Raw genomic sequence first — 21,674 nt, 5'->3', positions numbered from 1 at the left:
AGAAGGTTAATAATAATCACAACCACACACAAATAAAGGTGTGTTCCAGTTTCCCTCTATGAGAAATACTGTGGACCCAGTGGATTACTTTCCCACATCCTTGGAATACTGGACTGTGTCTCCATCTGTTTTTTCTTGTTCCTGACAGTAATATTTTTCAGAAATTGAAATAAATTTAAAAATTAAATTATAGCATAAATATTCCTTAGAATCTCTTTTGCTACTTTATTCATTCAACATACAGTGTCTTCTTATAAGACACTATGACTACACAGTGTAGGACAACATAAATAACATAAAGATGAACAATGTAAAGATGAATCATTAATTTTCTTCCCTCAGTAAGTTTATTTTTCACACCCTGGACTCCAGCTGGTTAGAACATGTGCACTAGAAATAAAGACAGAAAACCTTAATATTGTGTGAAAATATCGGGGAGTGTTTAAAAAATAAAAACCCTTGTTTATGTTTCTTAAGGCAAAGAGTATGTACCTAGAGTCGGTCCTATAAACCATAGGCACACAGAGCACATGAGGCAATCCTATGTTTTCTACCTGTGCAAAAATAGTGTTAGAACAGAATGTAAATGTGCCAGAACCCAGAGTCCTTCCAGAAGTGTTAGAACAGAATGTAAATGTGCCAGAACCCAGAGTCCTTCCAGATGTGTGCTTTCACTGATTTTGGGAAAATTGTTTCCCAATACCCTCTCACAGTACGTAGACCGCATTATACGATCCAGAGGCCACTTTGCACTTTTACAGAATCCACAGTATTGACTCATGCTGTCACTAGCATCAAAATAATGTTGTAAATATCCTCCCATCTTTCCAAGCTGCTTGGCATATTTTTCCCCTAGGAGGCTTTGCAGGAGACTATTTTTTACATAGTTTTCCAAATTGCTACTCCCATTAGTGATTTTTTTTCCCTACAACTAGAGAAACAGTCATTTTATCAGCTGTTTTAAAACATCACTTTTCCCTTCAAGGTCTTTTTATCCCTTTTGAATTAAATGGTGTTTAGCAGGCAAATCCTTCTTAGTGCATGCTTCCTATGATTCTGTATCTTTTTAAGTCAATGGAAATACTATAGACTTCAATATTCTTTGGGTTTTATTGAGGCCTCATTTGGGGTGTACTCTGAAGAATGTGACACCTCTAAGTAGAAACATTATTTTCATTGAAAATTGTCCAAAGAGGTGTTACCTTCCCTTCTTCACGGCACAGTCTCAGTATTGAAGCTTAATGCTGCATAACAAATCGCCACAAACCTAGCAGCTTAAAACAACTCATATTTTTATCTCACGATTTCCTTGAGTCAGGAGTCTGCTTGTAGCGGGGTCCTCTGCTCGAAGTCTTACAAAGCTTCAATCAAGATATTGGCTGAGCTGTGCTGTTACTTGGAGGTTTGAATGGAAAGGATTTACTTTCAAACTTGCTCAGGGTGTTGGCAGAAATCATTTTTGAGAAACCTGTAGAACTGAAGGGCTGGATCTCTTACTGGATCTTGGCTGAAGTCTCCCTGTAGGTCCTTGAGGCCACCCACAGTTCCCAGTCATGTGGCCCTCTCCATAAACAGTTCATATCGTGGCAGTTTGCTTCTTCAAGGCCAGCAGGAGAGTTTCCCTAAGCATCTGTTGGCAAGATTGGTCGTGTGTGTGTGTGTGTGTGTGTGTGTACATAATAATATCATCACAAGATTAATGTCCTTTCACCTTTGCCATATTCTTGGTTAGAAGCAAATTACAGGTCCCTCCCACACTTAAGAGAAAGTGATGAAGGAATGAACACCAGGAAATGGAAGTTATTGAAGGGTCAGCTTAGGGTCCGTCCACCACAATGACTTTGAACTGAAATACTCAGGGAGTGACTCTACTTAGAGATGAATGATTTTTATTACTCTTCTGGAGTCTAGTTTTCTAAAAGGAGTTCATAATTCTCTAAACAACTCAGTTTTAGTTCTCTTGTCTTAATAAAAGAAGAAGACATATGGTGATTCTTGGGCAAGTCCTGGGGAAAGCTACAGGACCACAAGGGTGAAGAAGATAAGTAAGAGAGACAAATAGCACATTTAAGAAGTAAAAATTCAAAAAATTTAGATATCACAAATTGACAGTTTGTTTGTTTTGTGATTTTTTTTTTTGCTTTGATTTTCCGCCAGTATTTGGAACCACCTGTGTTTCATTTGTCTCTCTATTCTAAGCTGAATGTTATTACCAACTTCAACAGTTTATGGAATTACTGTGTATCTCCCTCACTAGTTCCCTTTGCACAAAACCTAAATCCTCTGAAGAAGTAAGTCTGCATTTGTCTTGAGAACTTGAACACTGGCATGTCACTTGCCATCTGTCTTCAACTTTTTAAGTAACTTTTTGCCAAGACAAGTGTGGATTACAAGCAACAACCTGGGACACTTCTGGTCTCAGAACTGGAAAAATAAGGAAAGTGTTATTTTATTTTAAGTACTTTGTTTGCTAGCAGTGTTTGTGGCAAATGAAAAATTGATCCTTAATTGTGTGGGAAATAAAGACATGATCTGAATGCCAATGGCCAAGGACAGACTTCAGAGACTTAGCAATTTTGAAATTGATATTTATGAACATCTGCTTTTTCCCCATAAATTATAATATGGATTTCATCCTTTGAAACCCACAAAATTCTCAGGTGCTTCTTCAGTCTTTATCTTGGAAACATGCTTTTTTAAAAAAACTCCTTTTTTTCCCATTGAAGACATTCAAAATCACTTCTGCTAAAACAGCATTCCTTATGCGTAGTACCTCTTGGAATGCCTAAAATACGATATTAAATGTTAGCGACTCAAAAACCTGTATTCAGCATGTTGAACCTGCAAAATGTTCAGTTCCCAGAACACAAGCCATAATAGTCTTAATAAAGGATGCTGAAAAGTATTCATTTCTAGTCCCAGTTTATGCCTTTCATTATTCTGTAAATATTTATTTAATATGTGCTTATATTTAGTGCTGAAGTTATAGCAGCCAATACAACAGACAGAATCCCTGCCTTTATTGGGTTTTTGTTCCAGTGAGTGTAAATCTTCTCTAAAAAGAATTTCTTTTAAATTTTCAAAATATTGTTCACATAGTTCATTGGAAAACTTTACACTGGGCCTGCAAACCAATGATTTTAATCCATTCTTTTTTTTTTTTAACATTTTTTATTGATTTATAATCATTTTACAATGTTGTGTCAAATTCCAGTGTTCAGCACAATTTTTCAGTCATTCATGGACATATACACACTCATTGTCACATTTTTTTCTCTGTGATTTATCATAACATTTTGTGTATATTTCCCTGTGCTATACAGTGTAATCTTGTTTATCTATTCTACAATTTTGAAATCCCAGTCTATCCCTTCCCACCCTCTACCACCCTGGTAACCACAAGTCTGTATTCTCTGTCCATGTGTCTTTAGATTCCACACATGAGTGATCTCATATGGTATTTTTCTTTCTCTTTCTGGCTTACTTCACTTAGAATGACATTCTCTAGGAGCATCCATGTTGCTGCAAATGGCGTTATGTTGTCAGTTTTTATGGCTGAGTAGTATTCCATTGTACAAATATACCACATCTTCTTTATCCAGTCACCTGTTGATGGACATTTAGGCTATTTCCATGTTTTGGCTATTGTAAATACTGCTGCTATGAACATTGGAGTGCAGGTGTCATCCTGAAGTAGATTTCCTTCTGGATACAAACCCAGGAGTGGGATTCCTGGGTCATATGGTAAGTCTATTCCTAGTCTTTTGAGGAATCTCCACACTGTTTTCCATAGTGGCTGCACCAAACTGCATTCCCACCAGCAGTGTAGGAGGGTTCCCCTTTCTCCACAGCCTCTCCAGCATTTGTCATTTGTGGATTTTTCAATGACGGCCATTCTGACTGGTGTGAGGTGATACCTCATTGTAGTTTTGATTTGCATTTCTCTGATAATTAGTGATATTGAACATTTTTTCATGTGCTTTTTGATCATTTGTATGTCTTCCTTGGAGAATTGCTTGTTTAGGTCTTCTGCCCATTTTTGGATTGGGTTGTTTATTTTTTTCTTATTGAGTCGTATGAGCTGCTTATATATTCTGGAGATCAAGCCTTTGTCGGTTTCACTTGCAAAAATTTTCTCCCATTCCATAGGTTTCCTTCTTGTTTTATTTCTGGTTTCCTTTGCTCTGCAGAAGCTTGTAAGTTTCATTAGGTCCCATTTGTTTATTCTTGCTTTTATTTCTTCTAGGAGAAAATTTTTGAGATGTATGTCAGATAATGTTTTGCCTATGTTTTCCTCTAGGAGGTTTATTGTATCTTGTCTTATGTTTAAGTCTTTAATCCATTTTGAGTTGATTTTTGTATATGGTGTAAGGGTGTGTTCTAGCTTCATTGTTTTACATGCTGCTGTCCAGTCTTCCCAACACCATTTGCTGAAGAGACTGTCTTTATTCCATTGTATATTCTTGCCTCCTTTGTCGAAGATGAGTTGACCAAAAGTTTGTGGGTTCATTTCTGGGCTCTCTATTCTGTTCCATTGGTCTATATGTCTGTTTTGGTACCAATACCATGCTGTCTTGATGACTGTAGCTCTATAGTATTGTCTGAAGTCTGGGAGAGTTATTCCTCCAGCCTTTTTCTTTCTCTTCAGTAATGCTTTAGCAATTCTAGGTCTTTGATGGTTCCATATAAATTTTATTATGATTTGTTCTAGTTCTGTGAAATATGTCCTGGGTAATTGGATAGGGATTGCATTAAATCTGTAGATTGCCTTGGGCAGTGTGACCATTTTAACAATATTGATTCTTCCAATCCAAGAGCATAGAATATCTTTCCATTTTTTAAAGTCTTCTTTAATTTCCTTCATCAATGGTTTATAGTTTTCTGTGTATAATTCTTTCACCTCCTTGGTTAGATTTATTCCCAGATATTTTATTACTTTGGGTGCTATTTTAAAGGGGATTGTTTCTTTACTTTCTTTTTCTGTTGATTTATCGTTAGTGTAAGGAAAGGCAACTGATTTTTGAACATTAATTTTGTAACCTGCTACCTTGCTGAATTCTTCAATCAGCTCTAGTAGCTTTTTTGTGGACCTTTTAGGGTTTTCTATATATAGTAACATGTCGTCAGCATATAATGACACTTTTACCTCTTCTTTTCCAATTTGGATCCCTTTTATTTCCTTCTCTTGCCTGATTGCTGTGGCTAGGACTTCCAGGACTATGTTGAATAGGAGTGGTGATAGTGGGCATCCTTGTCTTGTCCCAGATTTTAGTGGGAAGCTTTTGAATTTTTCACTGTTGAGAACTATGCTGGCTGTAGGTTTGTCATATATAGCTTTTATTATGTTGAGATATGTTCCCTCTATACCCACTTTGGTGAGGGTTTTTATCATAAATGGGTGTTGAATTTTATCAAATGCTTTTTCTGCATCGATTGAGATGATCATGTGGTTTTTGTCCTTTCTCTTGTTGATGTGATGTATTACATTGATTGATTTGCGTATGTTGAACCAGCCTTGTGTCCCTGGGATGAACCCCACTTGGTCATGACGTATTATCTTTTTTATGTGTTGTTGGATTCTATTTGCTAAAATTTTGGTGAGGAGTTTGGCGTCTATGTTCATCAGTGATATTGGCCTATAATTCTCTTTTTTTGTAGTGTCTTTGCCTGGTTTTGGTATCAGGGTGATGGTGGCTTCATAGAATGAGTTTGGGAGTATTCCCTCCTTTTCAATCGTCTGGAAGAGTTTGAGAAGGACTGGTATGAGTTCTTCTTTGTATGTTTGGTAGAATTCCCCAGTGAAGCTGTCCGGTCCTGGACTTTTATTTGTAGGGAGGTTTTTAATTGCTATTTCTATTTCCTTTCTAGTGATCGGATTGTTCAAGTGTTCAGTTTCTTCTTGATTCAGTTTTGGTGGACAGTATGTTTCCAGAAACTTGTCCATCTCCTCTAGGTTATCCAGTTTGGTTCCATATAGTTTTTCATAATATTCTCATATGATATTCTGTATTTCTATTTTGTTTGTTGTAATTTCTCCATTTTCCTTTCTTATTTTGCTAATTTGTGCTCTCTCTTTTTTCTTCTTTGTGAGTTTGGCCAGAGGTTTGTCGATTTTATATACTTTTTCAAAAAACCAGCTTTTGGTTCGGTTGATTTTTTTCTGTGGTCTTGTTAATCTCTATTGTAATTAATTCCTCTCTGATCTTTATTATTTCCTTCCTTCTGCTGCTTTTTGGGGCTTTTTGTTCTTCTTTTTCTAATTGATTCAGGTGGTGGGTTAACTTGTTTATTTGAGATTGTTCTTCTTTTTTGAGAAAGGCCTGTATCGCTATAAACTTCCCTCTTAGCACTGCCTTTGCTGTGTCCCATAGGTTTTGAGTGGTTTGCTTTCATTATCATTTGTCTCAAGGTATTTTTTAATTTCAGATTTGATTTCCTCATTGATCCATTGTTTTTTCAATAACATATTGTTTAATCTCCATGCTTTTCTTTTTTTCTCCTTTGTTTCTCTGTTGTTGATTTCCAGTTTCATGGCATTGTGGTCAGTAAAGATGCTTGAGATAATTTCTATCTTCTTAAATTTGTTGAGGTTTCTTTTGTGTCCAAGGACATGATCAATCCTGGAAAATGTTCCATGTGCTCTTGAAAAGAATGTATATTCTATTTTGGGAGGATGTAATGCTCTGAAAATATCCACCAAATCTAGTTTTTCTATTGTAGTATTTAATTTCTCTGTTGCCTTGTTTATTTTCTGTCTGGAAGATCTGTCTAGTGATGTTAATGCAGTGTTAAAATCTCCAACTATGATTGTATTCCCATCAATATCGCCCTTTATCTCTGTTAGTAATTCTTGTATGTACTTAGGTGCTCCTATATTGGGTGCATATATATTAACGAGTGTAATGTCTTCATCTTGTATCACTCCTTTAATCATTATAAAATATCCCTCTTTATCTTTCTTTATGGCCTTTGTTTTAAAGTCTATTTTGTCTGAAATCAGTACTGCAACACCTGCTTTTTTGGCTTTTCCATTTGCATGGAATATCCTTTTCCATCCTTTCACTCTCAATCTATATGTGTCCTTCTCCCTAAAGTGGGTCTCTTGTATGCAGCATATTGAAGGTTCTTGCTTTATTATCCAGTCTGCCACTCTATGTCTTTTGACTGGAGCATTTAGTCCATTAACATTTACAGTAATTAATGATAGATGTGTGTTTATTGCCATTTTGAACTTATCTTTGCAGTTGAATTGGTATATCCTCTTTGTTCCTTTCTTCTTCCTTTTGTGGTTTGGTAATTTTCCTTTGTGTTATCATGGATTTTACTTAATTTTTGTGACTCCCTTGTAAACTTTTGACTTGTGGTTACCCTTTTTTGTAAATCTATTAACCTATACCTGTTTTTATTAAACTGATAATAACATGATCTCAAAACCATACTACTGTTAAAAAAATTTTAAAAAGAAAGAAAAAAAATTCTATATTTCCCTGCCTCCCTCTCCCACTCTCAGTGATTTGTATGTCTTCTTTTATAATTTCGTGTTTTCTTTATTTGTAATTCATGAGTTATCACCTTTCCAGTTGTGAGTTTCTCATTTCTGTAGCATCCTGCTGCTCTTCTATTTAGAATAGCCCTTTCAGTATTTCTTTTAGCATGGGTTTAGTGTTGCTAAACTCCTGCAGCTTTTTTTTGTCTGTGAAACTCTTTATTTCTCCTTCTATCCTAAAGGATAGCCTTGCTGGATAAAGTATCCTAGGCTGCATCTTTTTTTCATTCAGGGCTTTGAATATATCTTGCCACTCCCTTCTGGCCTGTAGTGTTTGTGTAGAGAAATCAGCTGAGAGCCTTATGGGGGTTCCCTTATAATTCAGTCTTTGCTTTTCTCTTGCTGCCTTTAGGATCACTTCTTTATCTTTGACTCTGGCCATCTTGATTATAATATGTCTTGGTGTGGGTCTATTTGGATTCTTCCTGTTTGGGACCCTCTGAGCTTCCTGTACTTGGATATCTGATTCCTTCTTTAAGTTTGGGAAGTTTTCAGTCATGATTTCTTCAAAAACCTTTTCAATCCCCTTTGATCCTTCTTCCCCTTCTGGGACCCCTATTATGCGAAGATTGGGACGCTTTATATTATCCCATAGGTCCCTTATGCTATTATCATTATTTTTTATTTGCTTATCTTGTAGTTCTTCTGAATGTGTGCTTTCTATTGCCCTGTCTTCTAGATCACTAATTTGTTCCTCTGCATTAACTAGTCAGCTTTGCACAGCTATTAGATCATTCCTCATCTCTGTCAATGAGTTTACCCATTCTGCTTGACTCTTCTTTATAGCTTCAATTTCATTTTTGACATATTTTATATCTCTAAGCACTATCTCTTTTAATTCCTTCAGCAATTTGATCACTCCTTTTTTGAAATCTTGATCTAGTAGGCTATCGATGTCTATTTCATTGATCTTTCTTTCAGGGGATTACTCTTATTCTTTTAATTGGGAAAGGTTTCTCTGCTTCTTCATCTTGCTCATACCTCTCTGGCACTGTGGTTTATGGAGTATCAGTTGTCTATTTTGGATCTTAAGGATTTTATCTATCTAATGCCTATTTAGGAATAGAACTTAGGAAAAAAAAAGAAACAGAAAAAAAGAAAAAAAATAAGAGAGAGAGAGAAAGATTTTTAAAAGAAGGGAGAAAGAGGGTTTGAAAACAGTGTATAATGAATAATAGAAGAGCGAGTTGAAGCAGAGTATTAATCGGGTTGAGACGTCCTTTTAAAACCTTAAAAAAAAAAGGAAAAAAAAAGGGGTGGGGAGATGAATAGATGTATTTGAAGCCTGTGTCTAATCAATAACAGGACATCAAAACCCAAGAGAAATAGAAATGAATTAAGAAGTAAAAATTAAGAGAGTAATTGAAAATAGAACAGGTAAAAACAGATTTAAGAACAAAACAACAAACAAAAAAACAAAAACAAAAAACAAAACACAAAACAAAACAAAAAAAGGAGTTGTCGGTGTTCTCCTGGAGTCTGTGAGCTTTTAATGTGAAGTCCTTCTGTCTTCGTCCTGTTTTGGAAGCTCAGCTTGTTTTCAGAGGCCCTCCATTGGCGCCCTCTTCTGTGCTGCTCCCAGCACCTGTCGGCAAGCAGATAGCGCCTCCTCCTAACATGGGGTCAGATGCAGCTCTCCTCTGCTGCGGGCGGGCGGGTCACTGCCCCTCCGGATGCCTCAGTCAGATGTTGCAGACTGGCCAGGCAGGAGGGCGGGTCGTGCCCCCTCCCAGCACCTCGGTCAGGGGCTGTGTTCCTGCCCGACAGGTGGGGGGGGGCGCTCTCCCTCTGCCTGCGCAGCCGGTAGCTCCGCTGCTCTGTGCGGCTGCGCGCTCCGCCCTGGTCGCGCTCCGCCCTGGCCGCACTCCGCGGGCGGGCTCGGGGAAGACCGAGAGGCAGCCTCGTCCCTGCTCCGAGCGAAGACCCAGCTCCTTGTTTGTCTTTGTGGAGCAAGTTCTCTGAGGGACCAGGATGGAAGGATCCTATCTGTCCCAGGCTGTAGGCCCGTCTCAGTCTGGCCCTTGAGGCTGCTAAGCCCTTCGGTGCGGATACAGGTTTCGTCTCTGCCCCCGCCTGGGTGCTAAGCGCCGGAGAATATGGCGGCTGTGCCTGGGCCCCGCCTCTCTTCCCCTGAAAAGTTTCCGCGGGTTTTCAGAGATGGGGGTATGCACCCTTCCCCTGAGAGCACATAAACCTTGCTGTTTTATGGAGGGCCCAGGTTGTTCTGTCCTGTACACCCACAGCCACGGCGCCCAGCCCCTTGCAGTCCCCCGGAGCTGCCTCCGTGCAGCCGCCCCCGTCCTCCACCCGGCTTGTGCAGTCTGGCCCTGCCTGCCGCTGCCGGCCCGCGTCTCAGGCTGGATGTCAGGGGGAAGCTCTCTGCCCATTTAACTTAGTTCTGTCAGACAAGGGCTGCTCTGTACAGATCCGAGCCTCGGAGGTTTCTCCTCCGTCCCGCTGGCCTCTCAGTTGGAGAGGGGAGACCCAGCGAGCGAGCGCCAGTCCTCCTTTGCCGCTCCCTCCCCGCAGGACCCATCCCGCGCTGCTTTGCCTTTTGTTCTTTCTTTTTTCCTTTTCTCCTACCAGATTTTTGGTGTCTTTATCTTTTGAAGAGGGCGATGTTCTGTCGGAGTTCTGCAGGTGCTCTGGTTGGCCGAGTGGGTCTGTAGATATGGGTCTTGGTGTATTTGTGGGAGAGGGTGACTTACGAGCGTCCTTCTACTCCGCCATCTTGCCTCTGCCCGATTTTAATCCATTCTTGATGTTGAACTAGACTCTAGGGATACAACTTGTGAACACAGGTAAGTTTCTGCTTTCAGGGAGAATAGAGTTTAGCAAACTTCTCACCTTTATCAAGAAAGGCAGACCTTGGAAATAGGAACTTTGGAGAAGATCTGGGCAAGCACGTATCATTCTGTATTTTAGATCCACCATAAGCAGTGCAAACAGTGCCTCTATCCCTGGCTCTTGGGCATACTAAGAGCTGTTTCCATGGGTAGATGAGTGTGTGGACCAGAGGAAAGGAAATAAAATCACAACTGGGCAGAGGACAAACAGAATCAGCTGGGCACATGCAAGGCTAGCAAAGACATTAAATCTCTCTTAGGAAAGCAACTTTTTAATAGTGCAGTTCTGGCCACCCTGTTGCAGAGGCTATAAGCCATTTGCATAATAGGAGAGCCTCTGGAGGACAGTAGAGCTTTTTAATTTGGTTAGGCTAATAGTTTTCCATCCATTTACAGTGTAATGGAATCTCTCTCTTCTGCCTCTTGAACAGGAACACATTGGCAGGATGCCACAGGGCACGTGAAATGGGGCGATTTTCTCGGTGTGTCAGTTCTACTCCATCATTTAGAGGGGAAAAATTAATTAATTTACTGATAACTAATTTAAGACATTATTTTCCATTGAAACCAATAGAGCTATATTTTGGAACAGAATGCAAATTTTGCATCCACTTTCAAGATAAAGCATGAAATTAAAACAGAGCCACGAGCAGAGGGATTAAACCCTCCCGCACATTTTCCATCAGTCCCCTGCAAAGCCAACCTAATAAAAATAATGTTTTGATATGAATAATTGATTCTTAATTTTATGTAAAGTGTAAATAAAAGCAAAGCCCCAGAAGCATTCCTTTCAACCCTACTGTCCCTTGGCTTTAAAAATTTGGGAGCTGCCATTAGATACAAGAAAATTCTGGGCCACTTCAGGCTCTGACTTCTCATTTCCCCACAACCCAACGCCCAGCCCTGGGGCCCATGCTCACTGCCCGCTGCATTTAAGAGCACTCCCTTGGGAGAGTGAGCTGGCTACTCTTTTGCAAGCTGAACCGAGAGAGGTTTTCTCAGTGCTCCCTCCAAGTGCTTAACACTGAGGTTGAACCCTGGCCATCCTGCTCTCACATACCCTTTACCCAGTCTCAGAATGCTATGCAGCAGGCAGGCCAGCTTATGTTCTTTGTGCTTTGTGTTCCTGAAACAGGATCTGGACCAGGTACAGCTCCATCTGGAAGAAGTGAGGTTCTTTGATGTGTTTGGCTTCAGCGAAGCAGCAGGAGCATGGCAATGCTTCATGTGCAACAACCCCGAGAAAGCAACAGGTAAGAGCCCCCTCTCCCCCAGGCTGCTAAGAATCCTTTGTGCTCCTGGGATTTATGGGGATCCACAAGCCCCACCCTCCTGGTTGGATTTCTTCTGGCATAAACATCCTAAGTTGGAATAATGTTCAAAGGTATCCCTGATCACCTCTGCGCTGTGCTGAGAAAGGTGTGCCTAAGTGAGAGTGAGAAAAAAGGAAGATGTTGAAAGGGAGAGAAACATAAACCAGAAAAAAAAACAAGAGAAACAGTGCCTTACATCTATGTGGCTATCAAGAAAGTGGTACTGGCCAATTTGCCCTGAAACATTCTTTATTTCAACCCAGATGACCCTGAGGGTTAGAGAAAAACAAGCATTCTGTTAAGAGCCCCAAAGAAATGAGATCACACTAAATGAGTGAATGGTTGCACAGACCCCTTCGTCTCATAGTCCCCCCTTACAATTTCGCTTGATTTTTGAACTGAGTTACAAGTGAGACATTTAAAGAGTAAGGAATTATTTAAGAATGACCTTATAGGAGGGTTATTCACCCTCCTCCTTCCTTTCTGCTGCCCAAGGAACTTGGTCCACTAACATTGCCGAGAAGTAATGATTGTAAGTGAATATGAGTGAAGCCCTATGCTAAACATGTCAGATATCTCATTTAACCTTTGCTATAAACTTTTTTTTTAAGTGGAGGTACTGGGGATTGAACCCAGGACCTTGTGCATGCCAAGCATGCACTCTATGACTGAGCTATACGCTCCCCACTACAGTAAACTTATAAGGCTAGTTCCCATGTTATCTCTATTTTACTGATTAAAATAAACCGAGGCATAGAGCATTCTGGGAACTACCTGAGGTCACACAGGTAATAAGTTAACAGTGGCAGGATTTGAACCCAATCTGACTCCAGAGCCCACGCTCTTAACCATTTCTCCATTCTGCTTCCTGTTTACACTTGCTCCAGTCTGACCAGTAGAAATAGGTTGATAATAAGTCTAATATTCAAAAAGTTCCGCTGCTCTTGGGAACAGAATATTTCATCACTCATGTGCCCTCTGAGAAAGCATGGAGTTCTCCATCTCAACACAGACGCTGCTCAGGAACTGCAGTTTAAACCAAAGATGGTGTCAAAACACTGTTGAACACAAGCCACTTTGTAGACAAGCCATCCTCTAGAGAGCCGTTGATGATACCACCTGCCCCCGTTCCTTGAATTTGGGGATTTTGTGCATCTTAAAGATCACCATTGTGGCAAGTCTATCCTCCTGCTCAGCCAACAGGATGAGGTTGAATCCAAAAAAAAAATATATATATATACACACACACACACACACACACACACACATATATATGTTTATTTGGCCACATGGAGATGTGAGGGGCTCACAGAGAGGCACCAATTAAAATGTATCACCCTACAGAGAAGGTATGAGTAGAAGAAGCTGGCAGCTAAGGACTGCAGCCTACATGAGGCACAGATTGCTGGCTGGTTTCAGATAAGGCTTGAGTTGATGCCAGGCTGAACACCCTAATTTTTAAAAAGTTAATTTAAGCAAAGAAGAAACTGGGGAATTGAATGTCTTCATTATGAGACTTTCTAATTAGACCTTATATCACCTGTGAAAAAGACAGACCATAAAAGAAACTTTACTGGAAATTGTGGCAAAACAAGGTACTTATCTGAGGTGGCTCTGAGAGGTGCTTAAGAATTTTCATTCCAAGTAAGCTGAGTCCTTAGTTCAATAAACATGGAATTGTATCTGGCCAAGAGAGGCTCGGAAAAAGGGCTGCAAGTTAAAAACACAAAGTGTTCCTTTAATATATGTTTTCTCAAATTCACTGCCGTGCACTTGAAAAGAACATTTTGCACATTTGCTCGTTCTTACTTGTGTTTCTTACAGTTAAATATAGACTGAGAACATATAGCAATAAAAATTCAAACAAGGCCAAATATTTTATAGCAGAACATATTGAATCAAAATGTTTGGCGTGGAAAACTTCAGTCTGCTTGGATTTCTTTGCTCATTTCCTCTTGCTCCATGAAAGGGTATTTGAGTCTGAGAGAAATCTTGTTTTAAACCATTATTTTCACCAAAACTCTTGACTCCCTGATAAGTTTATATAGGTTGTTGATCTCATTTTCTTATTTTTATATAGCATATAAATTAAATATTTCGTCTATATGAAAGGTCTGACATACTGCTGACACATATATTATTCATAGGGATGATATTTGCATTCATTTTCTGCTTGAATTATAAGTTTAAAGATGATCAAGACATAGAAATAAATATTCTGTTACTTGGTTATGCAAAACTAGCATAGTATTTGCATCCCAATTTCATTTGTGAAATACATGTTTGTTGTGTTTGTTGAATATGATACAATACCTCTGCTTTGAAAGGATTTATTGTCCAGTGAGGTCCAGAAGGCATATATGGAAGAGTCTAGCATACTTCCTTGTGTGTTTTTAGCATGTAATAAATACTTGTTGAGTGAGTCAATGAATGAATAATATTTAGAAATGGAAAAGTCAAATATACCTTGAATATTAAAATAAGGTATTTTAAGATTGTGATTATGTGTTAATTATACCAAATCATCACTATACCATCCTCAGGGCATTTTGAATCTTGTTAAGCAGAGGTTAGTGTGTCTTTCCTCCTTGAGAGAAGTCACTAGCTATACAATAAAGTCTGCTTCCCTGATTGTCTTAGCGCCTGACATGTACTGTGCCCAAGTCTTGTTACTGTTCTGGTTTTGTTAGCACCCCGGCAGGGCCCAGATCCCTTGTCAGCCTCAGGGAGGAGAGTGTCTGAAGAGGTAGGAATGGAGTCTAGGACAAAAGGCTGAAGAAATCAGATTTGAAAGTTTTTTTTTAAGGTATTGATACATGATGCAATAATTGTTGTCAAGTGTTCATTGTTCTAATATATTTTAAAAAATGCTAGTGTCTCCATAAATCGCGAACAAAACATGATGCAATTAGAAAATTTCAATCAGACATCAGGAAAGACATCCTGAAATATAAATCCTTCTTAATAATATGTTGACCAAACTATGGGACACCAGAAATTAACAGCAAATCAGCTGGCTTCCCTGGTCACTTTAAGTCCATTCCCCTCCTCCAGTCAAAGTCACATGACCCTACCAATTCCCAGTCACTTTCCCACTAGCTCCACCATTAACACATAGAAATTCAGAGGCGTTTACTACCTGGTAGTCAATAAAATCTTTTTGTCCAGTTAGGTGCAAATGAAGTCAGAGGAAACTGAGTACTAGAACAATATAAAGGTCCTAAAATTATTATAATTGCTAGTATTTATATGCTAACTATGTGCCAAGTTTTACATGCATTTTTCTCATTTTCTTACCACTATTGAGTCCATTTTACAGACCAGGAAACTGAAACACAGAGAAGTTAAGTAGTTTTTCCAAAGTCATATAGCTACTAAGTGGCAAAGCTAGGATTTTAATCCACGTTAATTCCTGAACCTGAAAATTCGATCTCTAGGGCAAATCCAAGTTAAAAGACATAGAATATTGAAAATAACAAGAAAAATTATTCCATAATGTCATAATATGTTGGAAAGACTGAGGAGTGATCTACCACTCCAGTGATTTAATCTGCTTAAGAGCAGGGGTATTTGATATGATAACGTGTGGGAAATGATTACACGTGGGGAACAGTTACAAAGACACTCTTTCCAATCCCTCCAACTGCTGATTCAGTTTCCGATAATCATTTTATGAAAGTACAGAGCAGAAGATTTTAAAAAATCACTGAAATAACTCAAAAATCTTCAGAGACTTGCCTGGTGGTGTTATTGCCAATCGCATTACTCCACATGAATGAGAGACTAGAGATTGAGCAAGTAGATCGAACAGAACAAAACCTATTTCTGGAAAACAAAACAAATCCCCTTTATCAGTCATCCTTGTGTCTCGGAACTGCTAGTACACGTTAACAGTAAGAGTTAGTCAGCTGGACCATCCTGGAACACATCTGGCTTTCTAGTCAGTCGCATTTATTAAAAGGAGGAAGAGGAACTAAATCGTGACTTTCAGTCTTGTCTTTTGAGACACATGGGATGCCTTTGTTCTTACTCCCCACAGAAAACAATTCAGAGACAGCTCAGTTTTGGCACTTGTGTCTTCCTCTGTAGCTCTGAGAGCTTGCCAGTGTGAATACTCTTAGTCACTAGATACTTAGATATTGAATGTGATTGTCCTTAGGAGGTCTCCTTAGGTTACAAAAGAGAATGAAAAAAAAATTTTTTTCAGATAGCCTTCTGAAAAGATTCCCTTTTAGAATTCAATTTCAAATATTTGTGCTATAAGAGCACACTGTCTATTATATCACATGGGCAAATAGAGATGGTTTCAGGGTGATACCGGGATAAGAAAGACCTCTGTCAGATTTTCTTCAGACACTAGGAACTGGTAACAGTGTGATTCTCCTTTGGTGGGCCCCTTCAGCATGGGCTAGATGGCTTTCCACTCCAGACGCCAGCATGAAAATGGACCAAAATACCTCTGAGGACCAACTCGTAAGACATAAATAGCCTTGTAGGTCCATTAACATGAAACTTTTCCGTGTGATTTCAGTGCCAGCTTTTTGCAGAACTTTAAGGGTGATAAAAGAAAACCCACTTTGGATTTGTATGGTGGCTGGGTTTGTCTTATGATGCCTTCTCTCCTACCACACTATGCAAGAATGTTGCCATCCATGTTAAATGCGGTTGGAGCCCCCAAAACAGTGCAGTGCTTGGGCAGGATAATGTTCCATCTTCACATGTATATACTGCCAGTGACTGCTGAATATGGACTGAGTACATGAAACTGAACCCCAGCCTGTTTTTGTTCAAAAATACTTTAAATTACTTAATGACAAAACAAATACGCACCCATCAATTCAGAGACGTTATTATCCTGAAATTTTTTTCCTTTTCCCCTCTTCCTGTCTCTCTGTTCTGTGCCTCTCTGTTAAGATTTCCCACACACTCATATTCTCTCTCTCCCTTTCTCTCTCTCTCTCTCTGTCTCTCTCTCTCTTTCACACAGATACCTGCAGACACACTGGCATACATGGACACACCACACTTGACAGAATAAACTCCTCTCTGTCCTTTCCATTCTCTGCCCACACCTTCTGTAGTATACACAGCCCATTGCCATCAATTTTCCCCACTAGACAGTAAGCTAGAGAAGGAAGAACCATGCATTACCTGGAACATGGTAGCATTTAACAAGTTTTTGGCATATAGATGGATGATTGAATAATTCATGGATCACGTAAAGTGATGGGATGACTATGGAAGAAATAGGATTTGTTTTGAAATGCAGCTGTAAAATCTAATTCTTTCTTACAGTTTAAAAAAAAGAGCTTACTAAACTGAAACCTTGAAATAGCAACTTTTGTGAAGTAAACTTTATAAGAAAACATTGCTGTTTACAAGGTTCCAATTCCATATGGGTACCCAATTTTAATATTTTACTAAAAGGTTTCAATACACACATACACATAGAATCCATAGTAAACTTGCTAATAACCTGTGAGCCTCGATGAGAAATAAGCTAAGATCAGTACCCAACACCATTCAGGGGTTAGTTTCTATTTTTCCGACAGCATCACTATCCTAGTTCTTCTGCTGCTCCATATTGGGTCAACAACAGTCTTATCTTGAAAGGGGAAAGTATACGTGCAGCAAAGCATGAGTCACTCCGTGGTTACCCACAAACAAATCAGGCATTGAAATGTGTCCTTTTGTACTTGGAGAATAAAAGATGAGACAGTCCAATATATGGAGGAGGAGAAGCACACTTTAGAAAGGCAGACTAGAGTGAGTAAATCAGTCTATCACTACACACATTTAAAAGACATCGATTTAAAGAATTTTTACATAGCTTCTTAAAATAAAGCATTTAATAGATTTTAAAAGAGTTCTAATCACCATCTTTTGGAGTAAATCTAATTTTTTATTGACCTATACAAATACATGAGGAATGAAATTTGTTTTCAGCCACAAGCTCACTGATACAAAAGACATACAAGTGCTTTTAGCAGCTACTGAGAATGAAGTCATCAAATATTTCAGTGGGGTGGTCATATTTTGCCTTGGGTCTCATCCTTCCAACCTTCTCAGAAACTGCATAGCATAGATTACTCTTCCTTTTTTCTCTTAAATAGAATTTTCCCTTCTTCATTTAAACTCCCGTTGGCTTTTTTTTTCAATTGAAGTATAGTCGATTTACAATGTTGTGTTAATTTCTGGATACAGCATAGTGATTCATTTATACATATATATACACATACTCCTTTTCATATTCATTTTCATTATAGACCATTAAAAGGTATTGAATATAGTTCCCTGTGCTATGCAGTAGGACCTTGTTTTTTAATCCATTTTGTTTATAGTAGTCAGTATCTGAAAATCTCAAACTCCCAATTTATACCCCCCTCCCGCCCCCAGTAACCATTGGCTTTTAAATCCACTGAACTGACTTAAATCTCCTTTGCCTCCACCTACTGCCTCTCTGCCTCCTCTTGAAAGCCAAAAGAGTTGTCACTACTCACTCTGTATTTCCTGCCTCCTCCTCCTCCTGACTCAACCCTCTGTATTCTGGCTTCTAAACCCATTATGTCTGTGGTCATTAAGGTCGTGCAGGTCCCAAGTACTGGCTATATTTCAGTTCTTGTGTCACTTGCCTTTTAGCAGCATTCAATTCTGTTGGCCAATTGCTCCTCCTTCAAACATTTCTGCCTTTAGCTTCCATGACAAATCACACCTCTGCTCTCCCTCCTACTCTTAGTGCTCCTTCTCAGCCTCCTTTCCAGGCCCACCTTTCTCTATCCGGCTCTTCACTGTTAGAGCATCTCACTTGCCTTCACTGTAACTCTCTCCCTGGTCAGTCTCCACTGGTTCCATAGCTTCCATAACCGCTTCCATGAGACAACTCCCAAATGTGTATCTGCAGTCCAGACTCCTCCTCTGAACTCTAGATTTACTTCTCCCATCACCTGCTTGGTGCTTCAAATCTCAACTGCAGAACAAGATGTTGAAGAGAAAAAATAAAGTGCTATTGGCAACTTACAACTTTTTTTTTAAGTCATCTCAACCTCAGTTTATTTAAATTAAAACTTGTAAATGCCCCACCCTTGCCCCTAAAAAACATTTGATTTTCTTCCAGCATTCCCCATCTCAATAAATACATCATCATTCATTCTGTTTCATCAACTCAGAATGAATGTCCTCTCCCTCACGCCTATCTAATCTCTCATCTAGTATTCTGGATTTTACCTTCTCAATTACTCTCAACTCTGTCTACCTCCCTCCATCACCCTAGAGCAAACTACCATCACTTCTTACCTAAAATAATGGCAATAGTCTCCTGACTCAGCTACTTGGACCTTCAGATCTCCCTCAGAGATCTGCAGCCAGAATGTCCTCTTCAAAGCACAAATCTGATGGGACCACCCCCTGCAAAGCACCTTACAGTGGCTCCCCAAACTCCACATCATACTCCTGACAGCCTCACATGCAATGATCTCTCCCAGCCTCTTCAGCCTCCTCTTGTACCCCATACTGTCTGCTCCTCTCTGCTCTGGCCAGAAGGACCTCTTTTCAGTTTCCTATACTCACCACACTTCTTCCTGCCACCAGGCTTTTGTATCTGCTGTTCTTCTGCTAGGGGTGCCCTTTTCCAATCACCTCATTAATGTAGATCTTAGCCTTCCTATTATAACTCAGATTCACTGCCTCAGGGAAGCTTTCTATAACCTCCTGACTGATGCTAAGGTCCTCAAAGCACTTCGGACCTCTCCTTATAACATTTGTTACACCTGTCATCTTGTTTTTGTTGTTGTTTTGGGTTTTTTAAGGGAGGGGTTGTGTGTGAATATTTGATTCATGTCTGTTTCCTCCAATAAACTATTTCTTTGGAGGGAACACCTCTCATCCATCTATCCTCAATCCATAGCACACAATAGATACTCAATACATATTTACCAAATAAGTGAACAACCAATTCTGTATCTTCTCAGAAAATTTTTAGCAAAATTTTTCTTAAGCAAGTGATGACAAAAAACAAATTAATGAATTCACAGTGATTCATTTTAAGAGAAAAAAAGTATTCAAATGGTGGCATTTGCGGTGTGCCTTTTGTGCCAAATTATTCTTCACATAAGCAGTAGTTTCTTAAATAAGTTCTTTTCAAAAGTACTATGAGAGATCATTTTATTTAACAGAGAATGAGGCATTGTGTGTGTGTATGTATGTCAAATGTCATGATGTGTATGTTATAGATAAGCTTCCAATGCAGACACTGTAAAACTTGTATTTATTGGCAAAAGATTTGAGACTAAGTGTTGAACTACAGCAGATGGAACTTGTATTAAATAATTTCACAAAGGCAGTGTAGACACACCTTGGAAGACTCTTAAATACCAAGGATGTCTGTGCAGGTGGGACAATGGCTAACACAAGCTCAACTTGTACAGCCCAGACAAGATGACCCTCCTTATCACAGAGCTGGTACAAGGATGTCAGATCTGTTTTTCCTCATTTAAGGAAACTTCTACAATGTTCAAGCAGTGTGGGAAAGCACTCGACTTTTAAAACTATCTAAAACCCTATAGCCAGGTGTTGCCCACAGTACCTACCCATGAGATCGTATTAATGGGATGACAACACAGGACCAACGTGGGAAATGAGTGTGGACCCCTTTCTTATTTAAAGTTCAAGTCTAAGATTGAGCAGTTCTCTCCATTCCTTTCCACCATTTCTGCTCTTTTCCCACTGGTCCCTATCACTCATTAGTGGGCAAGTCTGGGCCAGTCCCCTTTGATAGTTTCCCATAAAGGCACAAAGGTGACCATACTTACTGCTCAGAACTACTAAACAGGTTGCCTTCTTGCCAAGTGGCCTTAGAACTTTTGTTTCATTGATGAAACAATAAATGAGCCAAATCCCACAAACATTGATTCTGAGCATTTTTTTTCTACAACTCTGTTAACTTAAGCAAAGGACACACATATGATCTCATACTGCTGTCCTAGTCTTGAATTTTATAGAAAGGTCATGACAATTTTCTTCCCACTATTGCTTTTATAGTTTTACTATCTTGGATATTATATGACCTAGTACTGTCATCTAACATGAAGCTATTATCATTTCCTAGAAGTTATTGAGCTAAATTAGAATCACCTGGGGATCCTGTTAAAAATGCAGGCCCCCTCACCCTACCCCAAAATTATGATTCATTAGGTTTGGGGTGGTGCCCTAGAATGTGCATTTTAACAAGCCAGCAAGTAATTTCAATGTAGGTGGCCCTCAGAACACAGTTTGGAAAACATTGCTCTACAGGTTTATAAAATAATAGTTCTGAGGCGTTTTTTAGATTACTATTTCAACAATTAATTAGGAAGCCTAGAAAGCAGACTGTGTTTTGATGGATGTGAAATTATTGAGAAAGGAAGCCATTTCAGTCACACATCAAAGTATCCTTAAAGGGCAGCTGTCAAATTGAATTTGTCCTATTATAGACCCCACACATCTTATAAGATATTGCAATATCAATGCTGGATTATGCCTCATTGTTTATTCACTACTGATAAGGAAGTATGACCCCCCAAAACACTGCCTGGATATTCATATGAAACATACCATTCATTACAGTCCTTAATGATTTCAGGATCCACAGACAGGCTACTAAATATGGCTCCTCCTCACTTAATATTTCTTTAAGCATTTCCTCTGTAATCAGAGTTGGCTTTATTAGAACCAGCACACACACAAGAAAGTCAGTAAAACCATGGAAGGGAATTGAAGTAAATTTGAGACTCTCAATACATACAAAGAAATTCCCTACAGACTCTGTAGGAGTTGTGGTTCCCAGAAGCAGTGATTTCAAGGGAAATTTTTTTGAAAGACATGCTTTTCCTCAGTTCTTATTTTAAAACTATATATTTGAGATTTACATTTTTCTTCCAGAAAATGCTTTCTGTTGAAGGTATTTGTCTTTAATAATCAGGAAAGAATATCTAA

The 21,674-nt window shown here is 39.1% G+C and overlaps 1 protein-coding gene across 11 annotated transcripts in view; it reads left to right on the top strand.

Annotated features, from left to right (window-relative positions):
* VEPH1 (ventricular zone expressed PH domain containing 1) overlaps positions 1-21,674 on the top strand; it is a 269,370-nt gene that overhangs the window by 157,757 nt on the left and 89,939 nt on the right. For all 11 annotated transcript variants that reach the window (XM_072959777.1, XM_072959772.1, XM_072959740.1 and 8 more), the window contains exon 12: positions 11,528-11,645. In XM_072959777.1, coding sequence (XP_072815878.1) covers positions 11,528-11,645 — 118 coding nt within the window. The remainder of the gene's footprint in view (positions 1-11,527; positions 11,646-21,674) is intronic.

The sequence above is a fragment of the Vicugna pacos genome, chromosome 1, assembly GCF_048564905.1.
Source record: "Vicugna pacos chromosome 1, VicPac4, whole genome shotgun sequence".
Taxonomy (NCBI): Eukaryota; Metazoa; Chordata; class Mammalia; order Artiodactyla; family Camelidae; genus Vicugna; species Vicugna pacos.
Note: the sequence above shows the minus strand (reverse complement) of the source record. Positions and strands in the feature narration are given on the sequence as shown.